Source organism: Mizuhopecten yessoensis, unplaced genomic scaffold (assembly GCF_002113885.1).
Source record: "Mizuhopecten yessoensis strain PY_sf001 unplaced genomic scaffold, ASM211388v2 scaffold5145, whole genome shotgun sequence".
Classification (NCBI taxonomy): domain Eukaryota; kingdom Metazoa; phylum Mollusca; class Bivalvia; order Pectinida; family Pectinidae; genus Mizuhopecten; species Mizuhopecten yessoensis.
The window spans coordinates 45,849-66,729 of NW_018405902.1; the positions used below are offsets into that span (position 1 = coordinate 45,849).

General features: G+C 34.6%; 2 protein-coding genes and 1 long non-coding RNA gene across 4 annotated transcripts in view; 1 reads left to right on the forward strand and 2 right to left on the reverse strand.

The window, feature by feature from the left end:
* Positions 1-9,711, forward strand: part of LOC110450296 — a gene marked incomplete at its 5' end in the record, with an annotated part of 55,554 nt that extends 45,843 nt beyond the window's left edge. The window contains 11 exons of the mRNA XM_021497752.1: positions 996-1,117; positions 1,547-1,608; positions 2,915-2,923; positions 4,729-4,901; positions 5,662-5,767; positions 6,508-6,524; positions 6,959-7,115; positions 7,514-7,677; positions 7,947-8,041; positions 8,354-8,404; positions 8,717-9,711. Coding sequence (XP_021353427.1) covers positions 996-1,117; positions 1,547-1,608; positions 2,915-2,923; positions 4,729-4,901; positions 5,662-5,767; positions 6,508-6,524; positions 6,959-7,115; positions 7,514-7,677; positions 7,947-8,041; positions 8,354-8,404; positions 8,717-8,731 — 971 coding nt within the window. The remainder of the gene's footprint in view (positions 1-995; positions 1,118-1,546; positions 1,609-2,914; positions 2,924-4,728; positions 4,902-5,661; positions 5,768-6,507; positions 6,525-6,958; positions 7,116-7,513; positions 7,678-7,946; positions 8,042-8,353; positions 8,405-8,716) is intronic.
* A 1,681-nt stretch (positions 9,712-11,392) lies between these two features.
* LOC110450305 (C-type lectin lectoxin-Lio3-like) lies at positions 11,393-14,185 on the reverse strand. The gene is made up of 5 exons (XM_021497766.1): positions 14,091-14,185; positions 13,020-13,123; positions 12,523-12,623; positions 12,158-12,400; positions 11,393-11,510 (listed from the first exon to the last, which is right to left on the reverse strand). The coding sequence occupies exons 1-5, from the start codon at positions 14,131-14,133 to the stop codon at positions 11,480-11,482; spliced, it is 522 nt and encodes a 173-aa protein (XP_021353441.1). The 5' UTR covers positions 14,134-14,185; the 3' UTR covers positions 11,393-11,479.
* A 1,784-nt stretch (positions 14,186-15,969) lies between these two features.
* LOC110450308 lies at positions 15,970-19,928 on the reverse strand. Of its 2 annotated transcripts, none has more exons than XR_002462960.1 (3): positions 19,730-19,928; positions 16,705-16,829; positions 15,970-16,149 (listed from the first exon to the last, which is right to left on the reverse strand). It is a non-coding gene; the product is annotated as an uncharacterized LOC110450308 (long non-coding RNA). The 2 variants fall into 2 exon arrangements; XR_002462961.1 differs by having other exon boundaries at positions 16,705-16,820; positions 19,730-19,927.
* Between the last annotated feature and the right edge of the window lie 953 nt (positions 19,929-20,881).

The window sequence follows — 20,881 nt, forward strand, 5'->3', positions numbered from 1 at the left end:
TGGCTAGTGTACCGCGTGATTACTGCTGTAGATGGTGTAAGGGTCATATAGCTATTGTACCACGTGATTACTGCTGTGTATATTGTAAAAGTCATATGACTAGTGTACCACGTGATTACTGAAGTAGATGGTGTAAGAGTCGTATGGCCAGTGTACCACGTGATTACTGATGTAGATGGGGTAAGAGTCGTATGGCTAGTGTACCACGTGATTACTGCTGTAGATGGTATAAGAGTCGTATAGCTAGTGTACCACGTGATTACTGTTGTAGATGGTGTAAGAGTCGTATGACTAGTGCACCACGTGATACTGCGGTAATTGTTGTACGTGTCGTAGGGATAATTGACCATGTGATCATTGCTGTAGATGTTATTTGCGTTAAAGTGCTAACCCATGACGTTGTTATAAACATCACAGTTTCATATTTAATCTTGAAATGTATATCAGTGATATGGTTACATCTACAACAACCATTTACAGACAAATATAAAGCAATATGGTAATGGATTAACGTTATTTTTTATCAGTTAGAATGTAAAAGCTTTCCTGAGTTTGGGCACCAGTTATTGACGTTTTCGAAGCTACCGTTTTTGTTGACCCACTTGGCCATAGGACAAGACCTGGTGGGCCCGTGCTATGGCGCTTCTCTTCTGCCCATCGACTATTCTTTAAAAAGACAGTTTTACCGAACGGCTTACAGCATTTAAATTAAATTTGGAGTGAAGCATTCTAGGGCACAGTGAATTCAGTTTTATGTAGATGAAAGTGTGTCTGGCATCCCTCTTTTGGAGAGTTCGATAGTAATTAATGGGAAGTAGGGGGGATACTCTTTAAAGGACTACTGTTGAAGATTGGTTGACAGATTATAGAAAACGTTTATACAACCTCGTACCTGTGAAGTAAACTTTTAAGGGTCCTGTGAACAGAAAGAAAGGTCTATAAATCTTGCATTCGGAAGTAAGAATTTCATTTGATTGTGTGTCATCTTTTTGCAGGATTCACTGGGCGGATGTTCCGTTTGATTGCATCTCTTGTGTTCAGTGTCACGGACCCGCAAGCTTTGCAGAACACATCTAGCCCATACCACCAGGAGCTCGTCTCAAACCTAACTGAAGGGGTAAGCTAACCTTGATATGGATTAATGTAAGGAAATCTACAACTATTATCTATAAATCATTAATACTGTCCAAAATGCATTGTTCATGCACTGAACAATTTGTTCGAATTATTGAGATTTTCGATGTTTTAAAGCAATCAATACGCTACGATATAACAATCATCAAGAGTTTCTCTTTACTATTATAAAGTCAAGCCTTAATATACATTTTATGAATCAACGCCGTCATGTTTTCATTCCAGTATGGTTACGTCAAATACTAATTAAAAATAGATTACCTAGTCAAAAGGTATCAATAGGCTTTTGTACATCGACTACCTAGCTGATGTTTTAAATAGTTGCTTCTTTGCTCCGTATTTCTAGTTATTATCGTTACACTATCATTTTGTATGAACTTACCATTATATATACTACTGTTATCTATTTCAGTTCACCGATCTTTATAACAGAACCATTGAATACTTTAATGGTGTAAGAATCACCGGATTAAGGTAAATACTAACAATATGTGTACCATTTACAATGAACTGACTGTCTGATCCCATAATATGTTTCCAAAACGAAAATATCGAAAACGATCTGTGTTTTTTTTTTATAACACATGTTGTGTATACTATTCTTTCCGTTGCGTCGACTGAAAGTTTAAACAAGTACTGAAATGGACTATTTACGGTAACCGTAACGTAAGGTTGTAACAGAGACAATAATCAGTATGTTATATTTCATATGTATGTTTACAGTTCCTCTGAATATAAAAAAAAACCTAAAAGCTAAATAAATGGACAAAAAACGGCCACATGTTTGAGGAAAAGGGTACAAACACTGTGATATTACCATAGTGACTATTGTAAAATATTTGTTATTATGGGTGTTTTTTTTCAAAGTATTCAATAAAATTCACATATCCCGATGCATTTGACCGAACTAGGTTCTTCGAAATTTAAATGTTTGAAAAATAAAATAAAATGATATACCCAGAAAACTGTAGGGATCTCTGGTCCTTTATGTGCAATTGCTACACTTTACCAATGATGCCATGGAGATAGTATACCCAGATTACATCAAAACAAGTATGCATTTTATGTTTTTAACTGGCAGATCTGCGCAACTGGATATCGTATTTGTCAAAACTTCCTTTAAACGACTGGGTGNAAACCCCCCCCCCCCCCCCCCTGCAATCGCAGGTGTGCTATTCGATTACCATTGTAATCCCCAGGTAGTGGCGACAACACTTGATCAAAGTCATCGAAGGTCAAGTGGATTCCTCCGGATTTGCATTAATTTGAAAAGGCCTACAAATAGACAATTACTATCATCCATGTGTCTTCCTAAGACCTGCCGTCACCTAATTGGATCTATAGCACGCTCAACAAAAAAAAACAGCCTTTACAATAATAACCCCGTTATTCTTAAATTAAAATTGTAGTTATTCAAATTGTGGCATGAATAGTACAAACGTGAAACGAAAACAAGCACTGTGTACCTATATAAATCATTCTCATCTTTCTAAATAAAATAGTGGCTTTTTAAATGAATACTATTTGATAATACTACAGGTATGTGTTAACCAATGATAAGAAATTGTAAGGGGCATTTAACAAAAATTTACATTGATATTCCATGAAATATTAAGTTATTATATCATTATGAAATTCTTTTGGGCTGTAAATTCAAATCAAACAGCATTTGTGATTAAGGAAATCAGGTATACCATTCTGATATTAATATAAATAATCTCTGTACGAGTGTGTTAAAAACCCGTCTTGTCATAATTATTTATTTATATTTTTGTTTCAGCTTCAATCAGTATGTGACATTCAATATTATTTCCCATTTGTCCCATTGCTTATTCTACTTAGAAAGATAGTTCGCATCTTTTCCCGTAGATATACACTTTGTAGAGTATTTTTTTGTAAATTGCCAAAGTTTCAGAGCTGATGTTTGCATAATAGTTTGCACACATCTCGCCTTGTTTTATGAGCAAGCACAGGCAAAACTTAGGATCGCTAATTTATTAGCATTATTAACACATCATATAAGCCACTAATGTTTTTGTTACCAGTCTCCTGCTTTCTTTATTTCAGCTTTAATCTGTATCTGACATTTACTATAATGTCCTTTTGCTCATTGCTTATTCCATTTAGAAAGATAGCTCACAATATTTCCTTAAGCAATGTACATTTTGAGTGCAGTGGTGTTTTTTTTATTGAAATTCCCTAATTATGTTCTTTAGAGCTGAACCTCATATATGGCTTTGCATGCATCTCGCCTTACAAGCATATATGGATTTAAAATTAGGATTACTTATTTATCAACATTGATTTTCTGTCTTAGAAAGGACTTATTATTTCCTAAAAGTGAAAATAGTCAATAACAAATTAACAGAAATTCCAAAGTTAAGAACATTTTTACCTATATAGATCACATTTCCATAATTCCCCAGATGTATGATTTTATTTTAAGTGTTACATTGAAAATCAGATCAGACTATCAACAAGGCTCATTTGAAATAGGATATCGAATCAGCATTTAGAATATGTAGAATGATTCTAAATTATCAATGGATTGATATAGTTTGTCTCCATAATTGTTTGCAGAATGCAAATATCTTATTCCACCTCCACTGCTGTATCTACCAGTACCCAATACTCCTGGCGTTCTGAAAGGGCTGGTAGAATTTCTCGAAATACTGCGGATTCACATGCAGGGACCATAAGTGTATCAATAAAATTGGAGAGATACAACAAAAGCGAGATTTTGAATAACGTTATCACTGCTTTTATTTAGTTTGTTTTTCTTTCGTTTTGTTTGTTTTGCTTTCGATTAGTCAGCATTTGACTATTTTTGCTACAGTACATTACATTTAATTCCTTCAACATGAAGTTTATAAGATGCGTTTGTTTGTAAGAATATTTGCATTTTTCTAAGTAAAGTATGATTTCTAAAATAATTCATTACTACTTTTTCAACATGAATTGTCTTTAGTCTTTTTTCTATACAATTGTACACATATTATAACCTCAAGTTTCTTATATTGTTATTGTATTTAAATCAAATTAGTATTTTGAGGAAACTTCCTTTGTACTGCCCAAATTTTCAACATTTTTTAACTTATTTCATTACATACTTAAATTAATCGATAACACTTCCTTTCAAAAGTGTATAATTTGACTCCCTCTTCAGGGTAATTCTTAATAGTATCCTTTTATTATTCGTTTTTTTCCAGATTTGGCATTGGATTATTTATTCTTCGTAAAAGTGCCAGAGTCGTGTTCTTTATTCAAATCAATGATTTGAGTTTTATCAATATCATAGTTTTATGCAGGTCTAGATGCAATCTTATGTTGAAGGCTCTAAACTTGCTTTTCTTCATTACACTATTTAAGAGAATTTGTCATGATATATTTTTTGGTGTTTTTGTTATTTTAAAGACTTAAGTGTTTGACATTCGTACAAGTTGAACTCATATCTGAATATATCTCACTGTATGTGTTTGGGTTTTAAGATATAAACATATGTTTATGTATTACCTGTGTTAAAGAAAGGATTTAGTTTAAGTCTGGTGTCCTATCCCTTTTTGTTTAATTCGAACATTTGAATTTGTGTTACAGAAACGGCTCACTTATAGTGGAACACGAGCTTTATGTAGAAAATAACACGGATGCTGTCAAGCTTCTGATCAAGGCAATTGAAAACATCATTTATGAACGCACACCTCTGAATGCGGGAGGTCAGGACGTCCCCGTTATCTTGTACGGCATCAAGGGCTTAAACGGAGAATTCCGTAAGTAATGACTAATAACTGCCCTTAACCCACAAACGACTTTTGATAGCTTGAACGAGCCCTAAGGGTGAAAAAGTAAAACAGAAATTCCAGATATTACACAAAAATGCTCATGGCTTCAGATATGGTTTCCCGAATAATATCTAGCATCCCGGAATTTGTTACTTTCCAAAAATAAAATATTACTAGGGAAGTTTATTTACTCAAACATTATACAGTAGTATGTGGATTTAGAGCGTTTAGCTTATCTATTCTTCATTATATATATTTACAAGTTCTCCACAAAACCGCAGACATTACCTGATGTCTATTCTGTCGTACAGATATATTCAACTACAGACTACAAAGAATTTAAATAATCAGGAATAGTTAACTATAACCAATAAAAAAGAAAATTGATAATAAATGTATCGTGAAAAGATTTAAACAAAAATGAAATAAAGGTTTATATCCTTTTTACAAATCATGGATTGTCAAAGCAATAAACTAATCATATATAAATGTGATGCTTGATAAAGAAAAAAACATTGTTTTTTGTGGTTTGTCCATTCATATTAACTATTTAATGATTCTTTAATATAAATAAGGCAATATTCGAAAAAATCACACCCGAATATGTTAGAACGTGTTACTAGTTTTTTTCTTATAGACGAAACTTAGCGGTAAAACTGTTATAGAATAATCTAATATCAACACATTTGAAACATAACACTACATCTACAATTGATTAAAAACAATAATCCGGTGATCACGTTTACAGGCAATTTCACGAGGGATACCTTCAGTGCCTGTGAAATACTTGAGGCTTTCCAGCCGTGTGGGAACGGAACGGTGTGTGCCTTCATCGATGGACTCTACTCCTGCCAGTAAGTGTTCACAAGACATCATAATGGCTTGTTAAGTAAATATCTCTAAAGTGGTTCTGATTCCGATATGACACAGAATAATCAGACATTCGTTGTTGTTCATTACTGTGCCATAAACATTCCCAGTGGGTTGTATTAGTGTTTATTTTTGTGGTATCGACGGGTTACACATCTTGTGACGAAATATATTTTTCACGCCTCACATTTGAAACTAAAATATTTTCAAATTCAAATGAATTAAAGATAGTTTTGTCATATTTCCAAGAATAGTTTTAAATATAAGCGATTATATTACTAATGTCTAAGTCGCCATCGTAATATCATATCTATTAAATTTAATAGGACGTCAAAATGCTAATACATAAAGTTTGTATCCTTCTATTGGAATCTTAATATAAACTATCACATGACGTACAACCTTAAAAATGATATTCCGTCTTTTCGTATTGAGTTATCTGCTCTTGTGAGCAGGTATTGATTGTTACGTCATTTGTTTGTGAGAGTAACGTCATCAATTTTTGAGAAAACGACGTAATTTTCTCACACAACCCAATGACGTAACAATCAATACCTGCTCATATGAGAAGATAACTCTGCAATACGCAAAGACGGAATAGATGTAATCACTTCATAACGCAGACATTATCTGTTCACCGATAAATATTGATAGATAGAACGCGTAAGATGCATGCTTATGATTAAATAATTGCATATAACATATTTTGTTTTGCTCTTTGTAGAACACCACAGCCAATAGGTAAGTAATAGACCATTAGCACGGAATCAATTGATATGAAGCACGAATTTCTCGCCTTATGACCTACAATCTTCTAACAAACGTTTAAAATTATAGCGTTAACATCCAGAAACAAATCAGGCTGTCTAGATAGTCAGAAGTTTGTTTGACAAATAGCAATGTACTGAACAGAACCCGTTCTTAATCCTTCCCATCGTAGGCATCTGTTGGTTAATATTGACTAAGATGTGCTTTAGTCAAACGGTCAGAGACAAGTTATGTTAATAAACCACTTTCATGTTCCTCCTTGTCTTGACTTCGTTGTGACTTGTATGAAAGACACCAATACCACCTGCGTTAAGAAACCACCTCTTGGACTTTTTTCTTCTCTTTGCTTTTTTTTCTTGCGGTCAAACAAAAGCTGACATCCATAATGGGTTTTTCGTGGTTTCCAGATAACTTCGGTATCATCATGGGCCTTGGTGTAGGTGTGACCTTGTTGGTACTCTGCACGTGCTGTTGCTGCTTGTGGCTCGTGTTTATGTGGCGTAGGAAAAGGAGGAGGCACCGACAGCTCGCGGAACTAACTAGGGATATGTCAAGGAGAGGCAGGTAGGGACAAAATTACGAGCTATTTCAGAAGTATACATTAACTGATTCTCACTGTATCTTTGGTTGGTCATCTATCAATAAAACATAGACAGCAATAGTATGCTATATCTTTCAGTTCTGCCGTTATTGTTGACTGGCTCTAATTTTTGAACTGCTTGGACATTTTTAACAAAAGTTTTATAAATGTTTATATTTATATTATTTCTAGTGCCAAATGACAATATCGATCATTTCAAACACAAATTTGACAATGATTTTGAAAATGCTTGAGCTGGTAATTTCTGTTGCTACATAAATTAAAAAAGAAAAAATGCAAACTAAAGGAGAATGCATTGTGAATTATAGTTTACTACAAACCCAATTAGATACCCATATTTAACAATGTTTTTCTTCTCCAGTGACTCAGATGAAGTGAGTTCCAAATTCTCCCGGCATTCTATCAAGCCAATGTTTGACTTTGCTCCTCATCGCGACCCATTTTACCTGGGACACGTGGAGGAAGACGCCCCAGGCTGGAGCACCAACAGTTCCTCGGGTCAAAGGGACGACGACTTTGATTCAGGTAAATTGACCACATCAAGGTTGGGTAAGCAATAAGGGACAATCAAGCATTCTGGGGGCATTTCAAGAGGAAGACCCATCCAGGGACAGTTGATTTATTTACAATGTCAGTTAACACAATGGAGACCTACTTAACTTACACTGCCATGGTGGCACTGAAGACATAACTAAAATGTCGGTTGATGTAGTACCAAAGGCACGATTTACCTTTATATTGGTATTTGAACGTGTATCATAGATAAGGTTAACACGTATACAATATTTTTTCAGTGGACGAAGCGGAGCCTACTCGGAATGACGCCCCGACCCGCCCCTACTCTAACTTCTCTTGGGATTTCATTTGGCCTTTTTCGCCGACGGAAGAGGTCAGTATACTATAAAAAGCAATATCCGTTTGATATCATTTTCATAGGGTTTCTTTTTTCTTATTTCTGTTATGTTTTTTTATTTTGATGGAAATTGAAAAACGCGTGTTCACCCAGTTTCTAGATACAATACCAGCGTTTGTGGCTATGTTACCCTGTCTAACAACAAAATGACATTTGGTGCTCATAAGTCAAGCAACATTGGACCTGAGACGCCAGGGTTCGGTAAAAATGATACAGGGATTTGAACAATGCCGGAACAGTTTGGACGTCATTGCTGATTATAATTATATGCTTTTCTTTACCTTTCAGTTCCGTATTCCAAGACCAACACAATTACGAAATCCAAATCCTATTTACGAGGTAAGCAAATACATGTTACTAATACATTTGTACTCCACGTCACCTGATGCGTATAAGGTATTGTTCAAAATTATAAAAAAAAACTGTTTATTTTATGCAGATATTCTCATTAGGATTTGTCACAGCTACATATAACTCAATGGTAAATTTATCCTAAAAGGTAAATACAATGTGGCTACAACTTGTGGTTAACCTTGTTTAAGTGCTAACTTAAATTGGAAGTAGGTGATTCGTTGTGTCGTAATATCTTGTTATTCAGTGTTCATTTGCTATAGTATAACTAAATGTAATTCATTTCATTTCTATTTCCAGGACAACAATCAATAATATGGAAGTTGACTTTAACTAGCAAGAGATGATTCAAAGTGCTGTAGCCAGACTGTTTTTTATCGATAAGACCTGATATCACACATACAAAATACAGCCACTGCTGATGTATGCATCATTATCAAAATGTTTAGATGTTACGAAATTATGTTAATCATAAATTTTATATACAAATTAAGAAGTTAGAAATTCAATTGAACTTTGTAATTTGTATTTTGCAATACAATGCATACAAAATGTTCTTGTCAAACGATTATGCGGATTGTTTACTCAATCAATATCCTGGTGATAATGGTTTCTTTAAGATATACCCCATTTGGTTATAGCCATTCGTTAATCCAGCAACCTCTGCTTAAACTCAAAGCCAGCTTAAACAAAAAGAAAATTGAACTTTCTTTTTATTGGTGAATCGTGGACAAATTTCGAAAAACAAACCACTAGTATTTAGAGATTGTATGATTAACGAAGCGGTATATCATATCATATTTATTTATATAATTAAGATCTCTGTAATATAGATATGTAAATATAATTAATTTTAATTAATGATGGGTTGTTTTTAACAGGTGAATGATATATAGCTAATTGCTCATAGTCACATTACATTCCATATTTATTTAAAATACCAGCTGATTAGAGCGTACAGGAAAAATCTAAAGCCGAACCTTATTATTACAAACGCGGATATATCAGACACCGCATCTTTCTCAATATCATTTCAAACTTGGATATCTCGAATATCTCATTAAATTTGAGGTAATTACAAATGTGAATATCCAGAATACCGCATTTAGTTCGGATTGTGCGGTTGAGTTAATAACATCGTTTGTATTTAGGCAAAACGAGGCCAAGTAATCCAAAGTCTGAACATTATTAATATGAGGATCATTTATCCAATATATTAACCTATTTAATCAAAATAATATAATTCAAAGCTTAACAACGTGTCAAGAAGTTTTAATTGAACATCGAAAGAATAATAAGTAACTTGAAACTGTTTGTAAATTTTCAGATATAGCTCAAAAAATATTTTTTATATTTTATATTTAAGTGCGTTACAGACTTATTAAGATAATAGGACTTTGCACAGCTGGGTCCTGATTATATAATACAGGTATCTAAGATTATTTTATAAAGTATGACAATAAACACAGTGCCAATAGTATCATAATCAATAAGCTGATACAATGAAGTCTTGTGGTTGTTTCTGATAGTTTTCCCCAGTCATGTCCATGCCTGCTTTGACATGCGTAAAATACCACCCACTTGCCCATATTGAAACGTCAAACTCTACTATGATTAATATGTTTAATAAACATGATTGTAAAAACATGAGATAGGTTTCTTCTTCATTTAGGCTTTTAGTCAAATATAGATATTCTGGTATGAATAAGTATATAATATAATTAAACAGAGTGTTTACAAATTGCTCAATTCATTTCCCAATTATAACCATGTTAACGCTTCATTTCGTGGCCACGTTAATGAATACCTGTAAGATTTGTCTCACAAATACTCAGGATGAATAGCAGTTGATACAATTCGGTTTCATTGTACATAACATACGCTCAAAATTGCCATAATCATTGGTTCCAAATTACAAATGGGTCCCCTCTTTTGTTTGTTATAAAATCGATATGAAGAGAAAACAAAACTATTTTATTTTTCTAATAGTTCATCAAACTACATTAGATCCTTATACAGCTATAATTGCTGTTTGTCTGTAATTGGTTACTAGAGTTTTATTAACAGATTATTCTAAAGGAACTTGAACAGGTTGTTCCAAATAACATGATTTTATAAAAGCGATTTGTTTTTTGAATTAAGCAAGTCTTTAACGTTTGATAACAGATTAAAAAATATATATATACAAAAAAAAACTACCATCAATTGTCCTTTTGGTCTAAATTCATGACGTCATTTTTATGACATACAATTATGAAATTATGTATGTTACAAACGTTAACGTAGTGTTAGTATAAATTATATAGTTGCCTAGTATGAATAATAACAATTACAATGATACATCAAACCATATACTGTCCACGAAAATGATGTCGGACAATATATGGTTTTATTATAATGACAATGTGCCAAGTAAATATCCTGTTAGCTTCTTATTATAAGCAACTTACTAGTACATCATTCTAGCATGATTGTAAAGCTTTTATTTTCCTGTTTAATCAGTTATCATTCAGCATTTTAAATTTCGTTCGTTTGCTGGGCAAATGAATTCAAATTCAATCATCAATAATCCCCATAAGTGTTTAATTATTATTATATGATGTTGTTTTATGTTATATGTTCAATAAATTGCTGGGTTATGCAAGATGTTATCGTGGTTCTGTTTTGAGGTTTTAATATTTGGATAAAAATCTGTTATATTTTATGTAGATTTAGGAATGGAAATATTATTATATTAACATGTTTATATTTTTTTCAATAAAAGATCTATATCTCGTTGTATGTGTTGTTTCGTAGTTATTAAACGTCTGTTTACAGATCTGATACTAATATGCACACACAACAATTATAACATGTTAATGACGGCAACAAATTATCAATTTCATTTTTTTTAAATGCAAATATACCATAACAACACCCTTGCACATCATTCCGTTGCATGGTGCAGAATTTAAAAAAGAAAGCATTTGGTATGAAACAGAATTTAAAACACAAAGAGAAGTACAAACAGAAAAAGGTATAAGCGCACGGTCAATAATGTCATCGTCAGCAAAACAACCGCTTTCATCCAATTATTTCGGAGCCATAAGATGACCTACAATAAAAACAAAGAATTAATGTATACATTCCATATGTATAATTTGGCAGCATCAGTAAATCGACGAAGTTTCCAGACGGTTAGAACCATTTCTGACTGACAATGCAAACAGATGCTGAAAGTATCGAAAGGATATTGCTGATGTTTCTTCAATTTATCATGCATAAACCGAATCTTTTTAATCAATCATTTATCTGTTAAACAATAGTTAAATTACCGTGTCAAAATACTAGCATGCAATGGTACTGTAAAGGGCTCAAATTTGTCAGGATCAAAACCTTTTAGTATTGAATTGTACGCAACACCGTTTATAGTCAGTAGTTTTAGCTTGCCATCTATCCTATCCGCAGGAGAATAGGTTGATCAAGTGCGAAAAAAAAAATCATAACAAGAATAATAATAATATATTGACCACTCTGCTTTTTTTATTTCAATTTTATCTAACTTTTTATATATTTATTTTATTACGGTTGTGGTGTAAAGTATAATACAGCAGAAGTCACATACAAAACATTGCCTCAATATAGAAACCATAAATAATATGTAAAAATTAAAAAATTAAGTAAAGTAAGAAATAAGAATAGGAATAGTGGTTGATACACTTTGTATACTTATAAAAGAATATTTAACAGGAAATGACTTACTGTGCTTTGCAAATAAAATGGTCTTGACTATGGCAGTTCCGATCGTTCCATTGGAAACCATGTGCCTTGTACAAGCAAAGGCAGTTCTCCATGCCGCCACTATTGTTTGGCTCCCCAACTTTCCAGTCAGTGAATGTAAAGGGATCGCCAGTAGGCGTCCATTCCCAGTGTCCTTCTACAGGTGCGTCCGTTCCGGACGTGAAATAGCAGATGTTCAAATCAGAATCGAAACGTGGAAATTGACTTTTTTATTGATATCATCAGTTGTATTCGTGAATTGATTTGGTACAACATGCAGTTTGTAACATGGGCTGGACTGTCAAAACATTGTATTTATGAGTTGGATAATCTTATAATTCCGTCACTTACCGGTGGTATGGCGCTTGCGCAGCTCCGCCTTCAGGAAATCGTTTTCGTTGACATCTGTTATGGACACCAACTGACTGTCGTATATTTCACAGTATGACTGCAGTAATAACGTTGTAAAAGAAAAACATTTGGTATCCCGAATAAAATCCAAGTATAGCGTATTAATGTTATTGATTGCATGCATTGACGATAACACGTGACAATTCTAATTGATATTGATATTATGATATTATACTGACAGTGTGAGAACAAAAACAAAAACCTAAAACATGCTTTATCGGACTATATTCTTCAATTGTTTGCACGTGTACCCAACTAAGTGTTTTTACAATAAACAGTATATAATACGTAGTAAGACATATCTTTATTTGAAAATATGCTCTTTCTACATATCTAATGCCAATCATGACCAATATTCCATTTTGTTTGACCATTGTTTGAAATATTGTTTTCCTATCGTTAAATTCATCATTATGTTATTTGATTCACTTACAAATGCCTCTACCCATGTTTCCGTATCTCTGGATAGGAAGTAGCATGAATTATTATGGTAAATCCATCCGTGATGGCACTGAGGCGGAGCTCCCAGCATCCCTACTAAGATATATATATAACTAGAGCTGATAACGTAATCTTTTTATAAATAACCCATTCTTTACGACAGTAAATCCCGAAACTCATTACCTCTGTAAACGAAACTTTTGGCAAAGCTAGCATTGAACTGAATAGGGCGAGCAAATGAGTTTTAACCGGTCTTAATTTTGTGTATCTGCAATATGAAGCATACCTTTAACCAGAAACCAGACAAAGAAGAAAAACTGTTCAAAAGATACCGAAGATTTTCGAACTTTTTACCCAGAAAACGATAAGCAAAATACATAGTTTAATCATTGTAAGATGGACGCAATACCTACATAGTTTAATCATTGTAAGATGAACGCAATACCTACCCATGTAATTTAACTTCAAAAAGCAGATAATAGATAGAAGATAACGTTTTTCCCATAGTGTTTCAAATTTCTTTGTTTTCTGGAAAACACTACATGTAGCCCTACTACTAAGTCATTGCCGATGGTTAAGTGAATCGTCTTCATCCTCCAGTATATATGATCCACAAAAACGTGTCACCAGTAACACTGATAAAAATGAAAACACAGCTGTGACAGGTAACAAAGTAAAGATATACATGGCAATGAAAAAAATCGTTAATTAATTATCAAACTCATTGTTTTATACCTGTTTATGGCATAAAGTTCTGATGTACATCAGACAGCTTAGAAGAAAGTCACCTCATGAACATCAGGAACTAAAACAACGACACGTAAAATATCTTGCCAACCGTTGCATTCATGTCCCCAAAGAATAATAGCTCTTTTGCAAAACCTTGAAAAAGACGCTTTCCACCGTACTATATAAAAATATCGACGATCGGGTGACAAGCGGCTAACGGTTATCTTCTTCTGTGTTTACATCAATATCCAATCAAAGCTAATGAACGTTCGATTACAGGCATTCAGCTTAGGTTGTAAAAATAACCAACTCCATTATTTCAGGTGATGCATACCTTGAATGAAAATGGTTATCACGATACCACTTAAAAAATACATCCTCAAAAAACCTTCGACTTCGTTCGGAAGGTCAATGTACACGTCTGGTGTATTTACCATATGCACAATCAGTGGCACAACTCTCGCACATACACACCTATAGATATGACAGCGTGACTTGATAAGGATTGAGTACTTAGAGACATGTGTAACAACGACTTAACCAAATTGTAATCGAGGAAAGAAAAATTCAGAAAATGTATCTCGAATCAAGAGTTTCAATCGAAGGAGTAAGTCGTCGGTAAATATACGGTGTAAACGTCATTTCATGGAATATGATATTACATTTTCCATGGTAATATAGAAGCCGCATTATAAATACATCATTCACACGTGGTCATACCTTAAAATGACAAGGAGTCTTCATATCTAAATGAGATAAAATATTCGTTAACACAGAAAACAGTAGATATATGTAACAACAGCCTTCCATCTAATGTTTATTCAATAAACATTGAAAGGATTCGGGTATACACTTGACAAATATTGGAAAAATCTACCTCGAATATATTTCAGGAGAAAAATATATGTTCGTAACTGTTTATCTCTGTTATATGTTGCGTTATGTAAATGTTCATGTTTCTGTCTAGAAAAACCGGCAACTCGCCCTGAAACTTTAACAAATTTCTTTGTCTGCACCGTCGTTATTACTTCTTTGTCCATATCTATTTAAGTAATACGCATCCTACCAACATTTGTTTGTTCGGATCCAGTGGCCATATTGGATCATACTGTCGTAACTACATATATTATAGTTTATTTTTCTTTGTCGACTTGTCAATTGTTTCCTACTAGGCTGAATTTATCGTTTCTCATTGCAGATAACAGAGACTTTTCCAAATACATCGATCATGTGTTTTCTTTAAATAGCAAGAAATTAATTGACCAGCATAGTGTAATATGTGCCCTCCTGAATTGAAATCAAGGACACTATAGACTCTTCTACATCACCCATATACCTCGATCTTTACTTATTCGTTTAACATTTATATATCATACTATTTGAAGGATTCGTTTTATTAACAAAGACATGTTTGAGGAAAACATTGAATGTGCATCTCGTCTTGGCAAAACGTTTTAAATAACAAAACTAAGACACATGCATAAGACTGCACCCGTAAAATTTGGTGAGAGATAAGACAATGCATAACACTGTACCATACAATCCAAATTGGTCTTTACTGTTTAACAGAGAGAGAGAGAGAGAGAGAGAGAGAGAGAGAGAGAGAGAGANAGAGAGAGAGAGAGGGGGGGGGGTAACTTAGTTGATGAAAATGAAAGCTTCTTTTTATTTTATTTTTCTAGTTTTAGCAAGATCTTGTTGATAACCATGATAATATTAAATATACAACAGTAGTTCTAGGTGACTAAATATATTGGAATATACCATACAAATTTTTATGTGAAACTGCCTTTGTAGTCGCAAATGATGCATTGGAAAGATTTTATACATGTGCAGCTGCATTCGAATTTGAGCTAAATCAGACATGGTGAGTGACCGTTAGCATCTATTTGGCGTACACCCATAAAATTATAAATCAATCAAAGGCAAGGGCAGTCATGTTTGTCGACCGGTCGAAAAATACATCGATTACCATTTAGCAAAAGAAAAGAAACCAGTGGGATATATGTGTCTGTAATTCCATATTTGTCCAAGTATCTACCCTCATAAGTTTTATTATCTTATTGTATTTATCCCATACAATAGGCTGAATGATTTCTTAGTTTTAAAATCGGTCACAGATAATTTAACATTGTTTCAAAAGATGTTGACATGTCCATGAGCCTTGAAATTGAATATATCCTGATGTTTAAATTAACAACACAACTTCAATATGGATCGATCAAAACATTGTATTGGCCATTAATTACTGCAAATCTCGGCGACTAATTGCAGCAACATCGTGATCACAATCCTCGTTCTCATTGTCCAGTTTCACAGCCCTGTCACCACATCCGTCTTCCGCCGGAACTATTTTACAATCAGCTGGCACGTGAACGACATTAAAACCATTGCTGTTAAGAAAACATATATTGAGCTTTGAAAATACTATGACATAAAACTATTTGAGTGACCGGAATAACATTGAAAATTACTAATGAAACTTGTTATTTAGTTACATGTACCTTTCGAATAATAAAATCAGGGGTGGGTGTTACGGGAACTTATTGGTAAACCCATTTGTGAAAAGGCACAACATCTGTTACTTACATTCTATACATAGGATCTATACTATTTCCCTCCAACATATACATTATAAATGTATACATGATACGTATGTTGCCGAAAAAGTGATAATCAATTTATAAATATTAGTATTATATCAATCAATATGTATTTAGAATGAGCATCAAATTGAAATATGCAATTGGAAAATAAACCGCCAAAATAGTCCTAAACAATATCATTTTTTTGGGGGGAAAACTAGATACTTGTCGGTCCAATGTTTAGTGATACAAAATAGTGTATATCATACTATAAATTCTGTCTTGTCTATGTGTCTGTTTTAAGACGGTGTAATGGGCGAACGATGTCGATTTGACCATTGTGTTGGACATTTAATCACTTACACGCAGCAACTCAAAGCACCTCCCTCGTTGCAGTAGCATGTTTCACAGTTTGGTGGCATGCGACATAAAGCTGATGAATGTTCCATTCCAGTTACATCCAAGAGGTGGTGTTGCACCTGGCGCTACTGAGTAAACATTAGAAATATATATTTACATACAAATAATAACAGAATAAACAGACCTTGTTTAAGAATAAGAGAATTAAAAAAAAAAAAAAATCAGTAAATAGGCACAATTTCTTAACTTTTTACCTCTTCATCACGTATAATTATTGATTTTATCAATTTCTGTTGAAAATCATTCATGATTTCTACGGATGTCATAATGATGATGTTTTATTCTTGTGTTATGTAACCACGAATTTCATCTCATCAAATAAAGTCTCCTGAAGAACTCCAGAGAGGCCCAGAGACTATGGCATTGTTTTTGCTATATATACCTGTATATACGAAATACAACACCTGACTTTTATAAAACATTAGCGTTGAGAAGCTAATTAGTACATCATTATAAAAGTGTCATTTCTTTTGATTTCTTAATTTATAGTACCTGTGATATTTGCTTATTTTTTAATGTTGAACTAATCTAAAGTTTAAGATGTCAGTTATATAAAAACACAGTATGGGACATTTGGACCCATTCAGCACGGTGAAGATAATAAGTGCAGAAGCCGTAGGGTGCATATTGTAACTATAATTGTTCAGTCATACGTTGTCCTATGTCGTCTGCTAGCTTTATGTTTGTTGTCCAGGATTATATAACAGTATACCACTTAAATCGCAGAACACTCGATAGAGCTGATAGTTATATTCAGAGTAGTTCTCTATTACTGTTCAAAACCTCTGAAATGACAAAGCATTTGTAAATACACACGAGGAACTGTTTTAACTATTACTTGCTTCAGTGATCAGGTGATATGTCTGTCACTAACTAGGTATAAAATATATGTGTGCAATACGTCCCAGGTCAGGCTTCATGTTACATTTGGTGTTTTTTTAAACTGACTGGATATATACTAGCGGAAAAAAGAAACTGTGCATGCGGAGAACTGTTATAGAACATGTATTATCAACTGTATATACATGAAAATTCACACACATGACCGAGTATGACACATACACACTATCCGTGTGTCATTGACAGTTTTTCCCGTGCATTTTGCCCTTTATAGGCGTCGACCAGTTTCCACGTTTTTCCCGTCCAGCCATCCAATTCGACAATGCAACTTTATTTTTCAACTGTTGAGTCACTCTGTTGAGACCAGTGAACAGTAAAAACAGCATTATAACGTTTTAATTTGTGATTAATGCTATGCCGAGGCTCAATGAAAATGACCGCCTCCGGATTATTGGTATGCATCAAGCTGGTATGGGCAAAGCCGTTGTCTCTACACGTTTTCATGTCCATCGAAACACAATCCGGGATTTGTGGAGACGACATCAACAGTTTGGCCAGGTCGGCAATCGACCCCGTGCGGGACGTCCACGTGTGACGTCATGTCAACAGGACAACCATTTTCGGCTTGTCCATTTGAGAAACGCTTCCAAACGGCAAGTTTGACTGCACGGACAATCCCTGGGTTGCTACATATCAGCCCGAGAACTGTATGGAACCGATTGCGTGAACGAGCTATCCGTCCGCGACGTCCTGCAATCCGCAGAGTTCTTCTGCCACGTCATCGTGTAGCACGCCTTTACTGGTGCAGAAGGCATCTGCGATTTGCTCGACGGGATTGGGCAGGCATTTGTTTTACGGACGAGACGCGAGTCAACCTGGATAGTAGTGACGGCCGTTCCAGAGTGTATCGTCGCGTTGGAGAACGTTTCCGTGACGCGTGTGTGGTACAACGACGTTTTTTCGGGGAGGCAGCGTTATGATTTGGGGCGGCATCACAGCCAACGGGAGAACGCCTCTGGTGGTCGTTAACGTGAATTTGAACGCGCTACGTTACCGTGACGAGATCCTCCGGACCCACGTCGTTTCATTCGTGCAAGGGCAGCAACGTCACATTACGCTACAGCAGGACAACGCCAGACCACACACAGCTCGTGTCGCTATGGACTTTCTGGCCCAGCAGAACGTTGACGTGTTGCCGTGGCCTGTTGTATCCCCCGATCTGTCGCCCATTGAACACGTCTGGGATAAAATGAAGCGCAGATTACGGGCATTACCGGTGATTACGGGCAACCGGTGACGTTGGCTGATTTTGCTGCAGCGTAGGTACAGATCTGAAATGCCATTCCACAAGCATTCTTGAACCGTCTGATAGGCGTCGACGTTGCCAGGCTGGCATTCAGGTAAACGGTGGACATACGAGGTATTAACTTTTGAACTCAGTATTGACCCCTGCTGTGTTTACGTCACTCCTGATCGGAACTTATTGATTCCAAAACGTGGAAAATGGAATGCAACTGTTAATAAATAACAAATAAATTGACCCTGAAAACCTTGTTGTTCTACGTCATACACATTTATTTTTTTAACACATTTTAGGCATGCACTGTTTCTTTTTTTTCTGCTAGTAAAGTAATAACATTGGTATGATACTTACAACGTCAGGCAACGTACGTTTTTACCAGACTAGATATAGGTATTTGTGTGCAATACTTACAGGGCCAGACAGTATGTGGGTTCGTCATTGACTAGATATATATATTTATATATGGTTAGAAAATAGGTATAACACTTATGTGGTTAGACAATACGTCTGTGGGTCTGTCACTGACTTGATATAGTTACGTAGGTATAACACTTATGTGGTTAGACAATACGTCTGTGGGTCTGTCACTGACTTGATATAGTAACGTACCTATAACACTTATGTGGTTAGTCAATACGTCTGTGGGTCTGTCAGTGACTAAATAAAGTTACGTACGTATAACCCTTATGTGGTAAGAAAATATGTCTGGAGTCCGTCACTGACTTGATATACTAAAGTCATTATATTAGTATGATACTAACATAGGTAGACAGTTTTCAGTGTATCTGTCTAAATATCTAGATTGATCACCTGTTACATACTAACCTGGAGTAGGACGCATCATTCTACATTGCCCATCACATACTGATGCTCCAACGACGATGAAAACGCATACGGTAAGAAAGCTGTTCATCTTCAAAACGTTGCTTGAAAATACACTATTGTATTAAACGATGTCTGAAATGTTAAGATAAGGACTAAACAGATCCTGATAATGAGTTCGACTAGTGTGTTAGCTATCTTATCTCAGTAGAACATCCGTGAAGGCCAGCGTGCAGAACGTCATAAACACTGACCTAACCAGTAAAGGATTATTTACTTGTTATAACCCTTCATGTTATAAGAACATAGAAGACCAATGTATGTTACTTAGGTAAAAATGCTGTATCACATTACTGAGTTATTTTACACATTACTGAACTGACTTATTTTACACATGACTGAGTTGTTTTACACAACCACTGAGTTATTTTACACAGCCACTAGCAGATTACTTCAAAATCAACCTGATTTCTGTTGGATATTGAAGAATGACTTGTACTTTAGTTTCATATAATTGAAATCAAATTTGCCATATGATATTGGGAATTGATATTCAATATAAAATATAATAAGGCACTTTACAACATTTCCATCTAGGAGGAGTCTGAAAAGGCTGATTGCTGAACGTTTTGCCAAATTGACCTCTTTAGATCCAACACATGGAAAGGGTCGGTAACCGCATAATTCGGTTTCTTTCCTTTTTTTGTCATGAAAGTTTCCTGTATGGTTTTATTGAATTAAATTCAGTGTGACAGTTGAAAAAACTCTGTCTCGTGTGACCTAAAACTGATATATATCATTGAGACGTCCTTACTATCCATTGCACAACTGAATATTCGGCTTTTTGTGACTTGATAACTGAAGTACATAAACATGTTGTTATTGGAGACATATAATATAAATCAAATATAGTCATAAAAGTAATGTTATTGATCGTGAAAACAAGAAAACACAAACAAAAAAAATGGTTATACGAGACAAGCAGACAATACAGAATCAAAAAGTAGGGATTTATGTTGCCATATATACTTCACTTTCGTTTACAGTAGGGATGTATGTTGCCATATATACTTCACTTTCATTTACAAAAGGGATGTATGTTGCCATATATACTTCACTTTCGTTTACAGTAGGGATGTATGTTGCCATATATAC

Excerpts from the sequence above, each read along its gene's own strand:
- LOC110450305 (XM_021497766.1), bottom strand. The coding sequence starts at position 14,133 with ATGTATTTTTTAAGTGGTATCGTGATAACCATTTTCATTCAAG. Across the intron at positions 13,124-14,090 it reads GATAACCATTTTCATTCAAG|TAGGGATGCTGGGAGCTCCG; the intron begins GTATGCATCACC and ends TATATATCTTAG. Across the intron at positions 12,401-12,522 it reads AAGCGCCATACCACCGGTAA|TCAATTTCCACGTTTCGATT; the intron begins GTGACGGAATTA and ends TCAATAAAAAAG.